The sequence below is a fragment of the Eurypyga helias genome, unplaced genomic scaffold (genome assembly GCF_000690775.1).
Source record: "Eurypyga helias isolate BGI_N326 unplaced genomic scaffold, ASM69077v1 scaffold7034, whole genome shotgun sequence".
Lineage (NCBI taxonomy): Eukaryota > Metazoa > Chordata > Aves > Eurypygiformes > Eurypygidae > Eurypyga > Eurypyga helias.
The window spans coordinates 34,083-46,141 of record NW_010248119.1 but is presented as its reverse complement, the minus strand read 5'-3'; the positions used below and the strand labels follow the sequence as shown (position 1 = coordinate 46,141).

Sequence of the window (12,059 nt, the reverse complement as noted above, 5' to 3'; positions counted from 1 at the left end):
TGTACTCAAAATATTTTTATCAAGTAACAGTGAAAGATGCTTCTTTTCTAACCAGCATATTTTTGATGTAAAATGAGCTTCAAGATTTTTCTGTAAGGCTACAGTATTTCCTAATTACTCAGTGTTGCCATACTGAGACAGAAGCACTCTGCAGTACTATTTTTGGAAGGTTTTCAGACTTTAGAGTCTTGATGAATTTGTCTTTGTGAAGATTTTGCACTCATATCTGTATTCTTTGCAGCTGTCATGGAGGAGTTGGTGGAGGATGACATCTGTATTTTGAACCATGAAAAAGCAGACCATGCTCATAAGAGAGATGGGGAGGTTCCTGTTTCATCTTACAGCGGAGATGAGTCTGTTGCCTCGCATTTTGCACTTGTCACTGCTTATGAAGATATCAAGAAACGGCTGAAGGAGACAGAGAAGGAGAACTCCTTCTTAAAGAAAAGAGTGAGGCTTCTAGAAGAGAAGGTAAGAAAAGAGTCAGTTTACAGCTTCTGGTAGCAGCTACTGTTTGGATGGCAGAGCAGATGGTTGTGTTTCATTTGTTTAAGTGAAACCCCATTTGTTCCTCTGGTAGTTTAGTTATCTCCTACTGGGATTTCTGATTCCTACTGGGCATGTGTGTGATGCAGTGCAACAGTACCCTGCTAAGACTGTGGCTTGGACTCAGACATGCATTTGCACTGGATCGTTACTGTATATCATCTGCCTCTTTATGGTGTTAATTGACTTGGGCACACGTGACTCGGCACCTCGCTATTCAACAATACTAAGTCTGTAAATTATTAGACCCCAGAAATTGTCTATTGAAAGAAACTCTTGGGCTCCGCATACCGAAATGATGGGAAAAAGTGGTTGTTGAGAACAGCTGGTTAGGTCTGTCTAACAGCAGTTTCAGACATGAAATACCAAGTTGTGGTGCTTAAGGTAGAGGTGTTGGCTGGCTGTCCTGGTTTAGGCAACAAACCAGCCGCTTTCTCACTGCTGCCCTTGGTGGGATGGGGAGGGCAAAATATAATGAAAAAACACTAGTGGGTCAAGACAAGGACAGGGAGGGATCACTCACCAGTTATGGTCATGGGCAAAGCGGACTCGGCTTGGAAAAAATCAATTTCATTTGTTACCAACCAAATTGGAGCAGGATAACACGAGATCTTAAAACACCTTCCCCCCACCCCTCCATTCTTCCTTTGTTCAGCTTTGCTCCCCGTTTCTCTACCTACTCCCCCCAGCAGCTCAGGGGGACAGGGAAAGGGGGCTGTGATCAGTCCATCACATGCTGTCTCTGCTGCTCCTTCCTCCTCAGGGGGAGACTCCTCACACTCTGCCCCTGCTCCAGTACGGAGTCCTCCACAGGAGACAGTCCTCCACCAACTTCTCCAATGTGAGTCCTTCCCATGGGCTGCCGTTCTTCACAAAATGCTCCAGCTTGGATCCTTCCCACGGGATGCAGTCCTTCAGGAGCAGCCTGCTCCAGCCTGGGTCCCCCATGGGGTCACAGCCTCCTTTGTGTATCCCCCTGCTCTGCTGTGGGGTCTCTCCCTGGGCTGCAGGGTGGGGGTCTCTGCTCCACTGTGACCCTCCATGGCTGCAGGGCACAGCCTGCCCTCTCACCACGGGCTGCAGGGGAACCTCTGCTCCAGCCACCTCCTCCTGCCTTTCCTTACTGACATGGGTGTGTCTGCCTTGTCATCTCTCACATCCCACTCCTCTCTGTCTCTCTGCTGCTTGTCTTAGTTTCCCCTCTCAAATATGTCAATCACAGAGGCGCTAATTGGCTTGGCTGTGGCCAGAGGTGGGTCTGACTTGGAGCTGGGAAAGCCTCTAACATCTCACAGGAGCCATCCCTGTAGCCCCTCCCCTGCTACTAAAACCCCAGTACACAGACCCAATACACTGTCTATTTTTGATGCAGTTGTTCTAAACCGTAAAGGAATCTAGGAATTTGTTTTGTGTGCAGCTTCTCATGGCCTTAGTCTCGTGAGGTTCACTGAAGCTAAAAATTGACCGTGATGCAGGCTGTTCTGGAGCAAAGCATGCTCTTGCTAAATATACATCGTCGTTCAGTAGCGGGTGTTTTTGTGCTGCGGAAGGTCTGGATTCTGACAGATTGCTTTCTTATTAGTGTCAGATGGACAGCTATATCCTAGGGGCAGAGCTGAGACACTTGTTCGGACCTAGTCCTGCGTATGTGCTTCTGACTCCTAAAAGCTTACAAAGCGTGCGGCACTGGCATGAAGAGGCTGAGCCGCACTTGGTACCATTTCAAAACACTCAGTCAGGAATTCTTGGTGATTGGTTTGATAGAATTGACTTTCTGTCAAAAGGCGAAACTCTGATCGCTTTCTTCATACAGGGCCCTGAGTGGGGACAGGATTAGAGGTCTAGGCTGAATGTTCTCTGAACCGCGCCACGTGTAACGTCCCTTACGCGGTTACGCAAATCCAATACGTAGGACTCGGTGACTGTGACGACCGACCCCTTTTAGTCTTGTGTATTCTGGTGTGGCCTGGTTCACTCTGTCTTGGAGATGATACTTTTGTTTTTTGGAGAGAAAACTGTTATTTGTGAACCGAAGTTCCTAGGTTTTTGTTACTTGTTTTGTTTGTATGTGAATACTGTAAAAATCTTTCTAAGAAGAGGGGGCTTTGTGCAGGCCAAGGCCGTCAGGTGATGGAACTGACTTTCGGTCTTTGCTAAAGGCTCGTCAACCTGTACGGTAAAAACTACACAGGGTGCTGTGCTCCCCTTGAGTTTTACACTTCAGAGTGCATGGAAGCTTCCAGAAAGGTTGGTAAGGCTTATGTTCTGCCTGAATGGCTTCATTTGGGGAGGGAGGTGGAATGTTGAGGACAAAACTTAAAATGAGTAGTATGCTTACTCTGAGGGTCAGTGACAAAATGAGGAGCAGAAGGTTCCTGTTTTTATGGCTTGCTTTCCTGAACTTTTCAATTGAACACCTAAATGAAGAGGTGTTTAAGGTAGATACATTCGGTCACCCTTGGGTTTTTTGTGGCTCTGAAGTTAAAGAAAATAAATATAAATCTGCTGCAAATATCTAGTTACACTTTGTGTGTTTAAATGCCTCAGTTTAGAGCACGTGAGCAGGATAAACAGAATGCAAAGGATAATGCAGTACTTGGTCAAAACAATCCATTTCTGTATGGACAGATGTAACTTTTTTATTCCTAAACTTAAAGAAAAAGCTGAATCAGTCAAATGCTACAGACTGTACTACTGCACTTCTAATATTTTGTGGTTCTTGATTATAACATCTGAAACTCCTTATTTCTCATGTTTGTTAAACTTTCAGCTGCTTGGCTCCCGACTGGAAGAGGAATGTGGTTCAGTTGGACGGGAACAAGTAAATAAGGCATACCAAGCCTATCGAGAGGCCTGCATCGACCGAGATAATCTGAAAAGCAAACTGGATAAAATGGTACGCCTCTTCCAGTATTGACCTCAATGCATGTTGTGTGAGTCCTGCATAGGTAGTAAATGTTTACTGTGGAATTAATTTTATTTGCTGGGTATCTGTGGTGTTTGTTTTATTACTCCTTTGGGTTTTTAAATTACGTGACCATACTTTATGGAGGAATAATGATAAAGTATCTCAACTTTATTACTGGGCTAGACTAATGCTAAAAAAATAAAGGTGTGGGTTTTTTTGTTTGGTTGGCTGTGGTGGTTTTTTTTTTTTTAAGTTGCCAAATATGGTAGAAAAAAGTTTCACAAATGTCTTTCCCTCCTCCCATCCCCAAAAAACAGATGAAAGAAAATGCAGAATCCTTGAAAACCTTGAATGAACAGCTGCAGTCTAAAGAAGTAGAGCTGTTACAGCTGAGAACTGAAGTGGAAACTCAACAAGGTATGTGTTTGTTTGCTTCATCTTAATGTATGCTGACTAGTCTGAGGGGTTGTATTACGATCTTGGGGCGTGAAGAGGGTTAATCCTGTGTAGTGGCTTGGTAAGACGGGAGTGTGCTGCAGTGAGGCACCTTGGGCTTGTATCTGTGTTCATTCCTGCACGGGGTGACAGGCGTGTCTTACTGTCACAGGCAAGCAGCTCCATGGTGAAGAGCTGAGGCTGTCGTGTTCCTCCACTATAGGGTCTTGAATAATCTGAGAAACGTGCACAAGCTGACAGTTATTAGGCCAGCTGTGTACGTCTCTGGACCCCAGCACATCTTCCTCAGAGTGGGCTGGGGGCACACTTGGGCAGGTGTCAACCACTCCCCAGTTGATGCCACTTTCTCTGGCACCTGCAGCTGACCTGGTATGTGGTGGTGTTTCACTGCTGGGCTACGACAGGTACGGGAGGATGTGGTACAGCAGTAGCTGAAGTTGACAACAGCCATTCAAAGCGCTGGGGTTGAGGAAAGGTAGAAGGATGCTGGTTGTAGAGAGGCTGGTGGAAAGAGAAGCAGTGTATGCTGCTAGTTCTGAAAGCTCAGATCAGCTTTTGTTACCGCATTTGTAAAGAGTGCTGTGTAGATGACATGTATGTAAAATAAACCACAGTGGAAGAAAAAAAAAAGTCGTTATTAATGCACTGTTACAAGAAGAGACAAGAAGAAAATGCCATGTTAGAGATATGGACGAGACTTCAGATTCTGTACAAATGCTGTTGTGGGAAGGGTGCTTGTAAGGATTGCTGGCCTTGAATTGGGTTACTTTCCAAGAGGACTTCAGTGGCACAAGTTTTTAAACCTAGAAGAACAAACCACATGTAGTAGATTTGTCATTGTTGAGGACACCATGGTTTTGGGAGGTAAGAAGTGCAGAGTTCATGAAGAGGGCACTGAAAATGATGATTGCAAGCCTTACTCAGTAATCACTTTTACTCATTAGTGGGCTCTGAGTACATTGTTTAAGAAAAATCAGGGTAGCTTAAGCTTGTTTAAATTGTTAACTCTGGAAATAAGCGCGTACTGTGCAGTTGAGGACTTGGGGGTGTTCTTCCTGTCGTGTTCATCCTTTTCTTGCTGTCTCACCAGCTGCCTCCTGCTGATTTCATGCTGGGATTGTCTTAGTTTGCCTTTTCGTAGAGACCATGTGAATTTGGTGTGTCCAGTAAGACTTGAGTAACTTCCAGACTTCACCCCTTCATTCTGATTGTGTCTTTTGGAGTTCTGTTTGGAACTTCTGGATATTAAACTTGAAGAACTTAGGGTAAATTATGTAGGTAAGAATCTGAGGGAGGGAGTGGCTCAGGTTTTCAAGGCACGTGAGGAGTCTGCAGGTTGGTGTGTGTATCATGTGTTTGCCACTAACAGAGTTTTGTATTTCCACTGCCTTTTCGTGTCGTTACTTCTGTTTTCTTTATGGAAGATCTCCAGTGTGTTCTTGGAAAGCAGGTCTCTGTTCTTGAAACTTGGAAAACAGACTACTTCTCTGCCAACAACTTTACCAGTTTCTCTGTCATAGACTGCAGTTCCTCCAGAACGTACAGCATTGGTTTCTGCAGGGCATGGGCTGGTTACAGTGAAACCTTACGCACTGAGTTACGTTTCTTGAACGGAGTCTGAGATCCGATTGTCTTGTTTGTCGTCTTGCAGTGATGAAAAACCTGAACTGTACTCAGTCCAGCTGGGAAATAGAGAAGCTGAGCAGTGACCTGAAAGTGCGTAGTCTGGAACAGGATCTGGAAGAGCTCAGGCAAGAGTGCAACAGTCTCAGAAATGAATTGCAAAAATCCAAGCAGAAGGTACCTCTATTTTTAAGGAATTCTTGTATTAATAGATTTGTCTGTGTTGCAACATTGTTTTAAATACCTTGTACAAGCGAAGTGAAGGTTAAGCAAAGAAATTTGAAATATATAATTGAGTGAAAGATGGACTGCTAGTAAAAATAACCTTAGATATAAACCCATAGACTGGCTTGTTTCTTGGAAATAGCACACTTGCATAGGTGAGATTTCCCCACCCCTGCCCACATCATGACAGAAAATGAAGTTTTGCAGTTCCTTGAAAGTAGCTGCTTGGATCCAAGTGTCCTCTGCTGGTATTTGCCTTGGGATGGACTTGGAAAGTTTGGGCAAGATCTGGTTTGTTTGGGGTGGGTTGGTTTGTTTTTCTTTTATACCACTAGAATGCTTTTGCTTGAAGATAGCACCAACTGTGTTTAAGGAGCTCTAGCACAGCAGCGTAGCTGTGTGAAGCTTGTCAGGAAAGTGGATTTCTCTCTAACAAGGTTTCCAGAATCTTCTTGTACCTGTGTTGGTGCTGCTTACTGTTCAATCCAATGCATGGATTGTCTCGTCTCGGGTTCACTCTGTGTTTTTTCCACTAGGTGGGGATAAAGCCCATCACCTGGAAGGCGTGTGAGGTGTTTCCTTAACTTCCCTTACTGCTGGTTGTTGTCCTCCCTCGTAGCTGGCATTTCTTGGTGCTTTCAGTAACCTGTACATCCTGAAGGCACCGCGTAACTTGTGTGCAGTTCTAGCGTCTTCCGGTAGCTCTGCAGAATGGAGTAGCAGCTGTGTAAATAGCTGGAGATGGCAGATTGTGCTGCCAGTGAATGCTGCAGGAAAGAACAGGCTGACGTTGCAGTAGTAAGCAATGCTAGACATGCCACTGCCGCGGTAACGCTCCTGTCAGCAGCTTGGGTTGCAAAGGACAAACGTAAGGAACACCTCCTTTCCTTAATGTTGCTGCTCCTCGATCCTGCTTACTGTGCAATACAGGAAGTAAAAAGGTAGACTATTTCAAATGTGGGGCGATACAGCACAACCATTTTAGTCTGGTTCTAACCGTGGAATTGAATCTGATGGGGGTGGTGGGAAAGGCTTCAGGAGGGGGAAGAACTGCCAGGTGAAATTCAGGGAAAGGTGATCAGTGGGCAATGGCAAGTCAGTGTTGTTTCAAACCCAGATGCGGTTTTCGTCGTTACTGGTTTTAAACACCTTAGTTTGCATTTTCAGCTGTTTTCTACCTCAGGCGAGTGTATGTTCCATTGTTACCTGGGTTTTGCACTGTAGTTGGGGCACTGTGTGCGCTGTATGCCATGTTGGGTATCGTGATGCCACAGTAGGTACCAGATTCGTAACAGCTTTGGCTGGAGGGGAGAGTAGTGGGAAGGGAAAGTCAAGAGAAGGGCTGGAGTGGGAGCTCATCGGGGTGAGGGCGTACCAGAAGGATGACTGGCGACGCAAGGCTGATGCCTGGGTTGCTACGCAGTCCCGTTAACTGCAGTGAGGCTGCTCGTGTGCAGGCTTTAAAGCAGCCTTTCAGACTCAAGGGATAAGTTACGTTCTGTCGTTACAGTACCTTGTGGATGTAAATCTGTACTTTTTTAATGGAAGTCAAAAGCCTGTCTCAATTTTCGTGTTTTAAAGAATCACTAATTTGGTGAGCTCAGCTGTTTTAGAAAAGAAAGGAGACAGAGTATGGTGGTGGCTGCGCAATGTTTTCATACAAGTAGGGAATTTAAGCATTTTTAAATGGTGATTCTTAGTCTCATATCTATTTTGAAAACTGCTGCAGCCAACATAAATGAAGACTGCTTTAATTCTGAATTTTAGTATTGAGTAACTTGTAGTTTTCACTGCAGTGTTTTCAGATAGAAGATCTGAAATCTTATGTTCATCCCTTCTCTGTCTTCCCCTCCCTCTGTTATGCAGGACCAGACTCAAGACAAAAATCCGTTAAATGGAGACCTTCTGGGCCATGACATCCAGAGGTATGAAAATCAAGCAGCTTTCATGTTTCATTTTTACTTTACTGAGGGACAGTTATTCAAACAAGGAACTATTCTTGGTCATGTTATTTCAAATTACATAATCTAACTTCAAGCCTAGGTATGCAGACTGAACAAAATCACTGAGGGTTTTTTTTCCTTGTTATGTTGGTAGTCCAGGATGATGATGATGATACCAAAACACCTACAGCTTGTTGTACAGAAAATGAAAGTTCAATTATCTTGTATTTAAAGATCAGCTTTTTAATAATCAGTTGACTTGAGAAGGTGGTAGATGAGTTTCTAAGTCTGGTCCCAGCTACAGAATAGCTTCATTCCGTGTATGGGGAGGTTTCTGCCTTCGCATAAGAAAGATTGGCAGAAAAAAGCCAATGTATCCGAAAGCATGTGTTCTCATTTTGCAGCCATTCAAATCACAGTTGTGCTCACGATCTAAATCCTCTACTCTCCTGTCCGGAGCATGTGTGCCGTGTTAGGAAGTGTGAGCATGCATCCTTTAACTCTTTATGCAAAAGAACAACTAACACAGGGAAGTCACCACGTGTTGTGTCTTGCGAATGAGAAATGCTAACTGTGTCCCTTATCCCCCATGAGGCCTGTTGGTGCACTTCCGCGAGTGCACCACACAAGGGAAGAGTGCTCCTTCCCACAGACAGCTGCTTGGGCGCAGTACCTTTGGGTGCTTGGCCGCTGAAGAGCTGGGGAAGGGAATAATCAGTGGCTGAGAGAGAACAGCACACGCAACTTCTCATGTTTCCCCTGGTGTAACGGTGCTAACAGCGTACACACCATACACAAGGTACGCTTTCCCCTGGGTAGCTAGCTAGTCCGTTTGCGGTTCCTGCTGGAGCTTTGTAGCCAGTCTTATGCCTGAAAAAGGCGTTACCTCAAGGCAAAGCATCGGACTCTTTCATCTCGCAGAGCAGATTGATTCCACAGAGATGTGCAGGTGGCAGCCATGCGAATTAGCACAGGTCTGGCGTAGTGTTTATTGTAACCTGGCATAAATAACAAGTGAGTGCCCAGTGCATAAGCCTGTCCAGAAATCTGTGGAAAACCCCTTGAAAAACCTCCTGTGTGAAACACTTGTTGTAGCAAGCAGCTCTGCTGCTTACGGGAGGTGGAGGTGCTTGCTGTTGGCTAACTCTCTGGAAATTAATGATTTCACATTTGTCAGCTGCCTGTAGGTCTGACTTCAAACTCTCGGCCTGCAAATCTCCATTGCTGCGGACTTAGCCAGGCTGTCAGTCCCGGTTTGCCTGACGTGTTAGAAGGCAGTACAGGATAAACATCCAAGCATGTGGAATCCTTGGGTTTCCACTGCACATTCCTTGAAAATGAGGCTTTGCAGTGGGATCCTGGGCCAGTGTGCTGGTTTTGGTCAGGACAGGAGTTTGAGTGGCTGCGTAGTACTCAACAGCTAGCTGGGGTTAAACCACGGCAGTCAGTATCCACAAACCCAGTTAAACTACGTGGGATTTAAGTGGAATTCTGGTACCTGCATCCCTTTGCAAGATGCTTTTAAAAGCGCTGAAAGCACGTCACACAACTTTATCCGAGTGCTTTCCCTCTGGTCGGTGGCAGGCACGGCGCTGGTCCGATGTTTACCGCTTCTGAGTATAAATATATTTATCAGGCCGTTCTGTTTTCATATAACTACAATTTGTTTGATCTTATTTGTGAGACCAAAGCAGATGAATAAATGAAGTGTGGTTCCACATCAACTTTATTTTGAAATTGTCATCTCTTAAAAGAACCGAGTGGGTCCTGCAGTGAAAAGGCCACAGGTTTAGCTGAATGTCTCGAAATACCAGTTCTGAAAATTTTAACTGTCTGTCTCTCAGAACTGCTGACACCTAATGAACTATCAGCTTCCTCTGTTCTTTAACAGAGTTTCTGAATCTGAACTTCTATGCTCGGGGGACATACTTCTGTGCGTGGGAGGAAGTTGAGAGTCCCATGTCAGAGGGACATAAATCTGTGTATGTGCATGAAAGCACACAGACCGTCCATGGAAGTACAGTTGTTACACAGCTTGATAGTTCCTGGTCATCTCAACAAGAGTGTGGGTGACTGTTTGCAAATAAATGTCTTCTGGGTGAATGTGGTGAGGAGGAAAGAAACATTCTGAAAGCTCTCATCCACGGTACTTGTCCTCAGTAAATGTGTTCTGGTAGAAGGTTAAGCACTAAAAAAAAAATTCAATCAGTAACTGTATCCTTTGAACACCAAGGTAACTCGTCACCAATGTAAAGGTGGTGTTCGGTGAGCCTTTGCTCAAAACTTTTACCGAGAAACCCACGGTGATGCTGACTCTTGTGATTTTTGGGGTTTTCTCCTTTATTTTCTTACTGGCTAATAACCTGAAACCTCAGTGTTGGAGGGGTGCTGCTGTTGCTAAACCTGTTTCCTCGTGTGATGCTGTCTCATCAGAGGAGGAGTCAGGGTGCTGTGCCCTTACCCTGACACGGCAGGGTACTGGCATAAACGGGATGACGTGAACACGAAACACTACGGTTTGTGTTTTAGTTTGGGCTGCATGTGGGTGCCAAGTCTGCATCTCTGGTATCTGGTCCAAATTCACTGTAGCAGAACGGATGGTGTAAAGAACCAGATACTGATTCTGACTGAGTATTTAAAACTATGGTCAATGAACATTACTAGGATCCTAAGTGACCCCCCCCACCGCCACAGCCATTCAAAGTGAGTGTTCTACCTTCCTTGCAGTCTGGTGTCCACAGAATAGATTGCTTTAACAGTATTCCTTGGAGATTACTAATTTAATGGTAAGATGGTGAGTTTCAAATAATGAAATTGGGGAATATGCTTCACGTTTCTTTCCATTTGGGGAACTCTGAAATTACCAGTATCATCAGGCATGTTAATACGTGCTCCATTACACACTGTAACGTGCAGGGGTCTGTCAGTTTAAGGTAAGTGTCCGTACTGCTCGGGTCACTGTGGTATGGTGGTCTGGCACAACCCATTTATTAACAGTTGGTGCTCGAGAAGCTTGTTGGTAGGTGTGAGGGTGCCTTAGAGGTGGTAATTAACTTTTAAAAACCCCTTTGTTTTGAAAGCGTGCAACAAGCGTACTGGGAGCTGAGGAGAGAGACGTCTCATCTGCGCCTAGTGACTGACATGCAGGCCGAGGTTCTGCGGACACTGAAAACAACCCCAGCAGCCACCAAGAAAGGCAAGTCCGTGTGGGCAGCAGCAGACCTTACAAACACGAACCCTCAATTCAAGCTCTGCCATTTAAAAAAGAAACCAGCTATCCTATCTTATCAGAATCTCATCAATTGAAGCTGATAAGCTAGGCTGGAGGATGGTTCCAGCCTACCCATTTTCTGCTTTTGCTTCTGTCTCAAACTGGTCAACTTCACACATAAAGGTGTTGCTGATGTGTTTTTTTTTCGGTACTGTATTCTGTTCCCCTTGTGGCTTTTTTCTCAGTCAAGTGTTGCTTATGTGCACAAGGCTGAGGTGTTAAGTTTGCTCGTATTTGACCTTTTACCACAAATACTTCGTATTAGAGGAAAAGAAATCGTTTTTCAAATGCAGTCTTAGTTCTCCAGTAGAGAATATATAAAGTAATAATTTGGCAACGTTTTAAAAGCGGGCTTTAACCGCATGAAGTTCCTCTGTGGCTGTGTATTTCTTCACGTTGCCATTCAGAGAAGGTGCCTGTTCTAGCAAAATGCTGCGCAAGGTGACATTTTCTAAATGTCACCTACTGAAGCTGCAAAACCACCTGGTTTCTGTTCCCACATGGCAAATAGTTAAGGAAAAAAAGTAATTTTCACATAAAGTCTGTGTAATTTCCGTTTTTCAGCAGTTGGTCCTTCCGTGTCCCACGTACGTGTCCCAAGCGCTTTAGGGAAGAGAAGGGGTTTGCTCCGGCGGGGCCAGGCTGTCGGTCTGCTTATCGCTCGGTGAGGTACGGCCAGGATTCACCTCCAGCTCGGGCCTTTGGCGGTGGCTGGCAGCAGCGGCTGATAAACCGTCAGTGCACCGCATAGGCTTGGCTGTACGGTCACCAGGTGAGTCTGCGTCCCTGCGCTTCTAAGGTGTGTTGGTTAAATGACTTCAGCGGAGGAAGTGGGAAGTGAATGAGGTTTTAACCTGTCGGGGTTTGATGTGATCACGGAGCATCCTTCTGTTGCTTGTAATTAGGAGTTACCTGTCTGGCCACTACACAAGTACTGATTTTTCTCTTCTACCCAGTGAACAGTCGGATTTTCTGAGGTTGCTGGCGCAGTCAGTTGTACATCTGTGGCTGTAAGAGACATGGTTGATTGATTGGGAAACGAGGGATTTTGCCCTTTGCTCTGCAGGCCTTTTTTCAGTGGTTTCTC

General features: G+C 45.1%; 1 protein-coding gene across 1 annotated transcript in view; it reads left to right on the top strand.

Annotated features, from left to right (window-relative positions):
- Positions 1–246: 246 nt before the first annotated feature.
- The window catches only part of AZI2 (5-azacytidine induced 2), a 13,578-nt gene continuing 1,765 nt past the window's right edge, over positions 247–12,059 (top strand). The window contains exons 1-6 of the mRNA XM_010150949.1: positions 247–471; positions 3,317–3,442; positions 3,772–3,871; positions 5,562–5,710; positions 7,625–7,683; positions 10,782–10,897. Coding sequence (XP_010149251.1) covers positions 247–471; positions 3,317–3,442; positions 3,772–3,871; positions 5,562–5,710; positions 7,625–7,683; positions 10,782–10,897 — 775 coding nt within the window. The remainder of the gene's footprint in view (positions 472–3,316; positions 3,443–3,771; positions 3,872–5,561; positions 5,711–7,624; positions 7,684–10,781; positions 10,898–12,059) is intronic.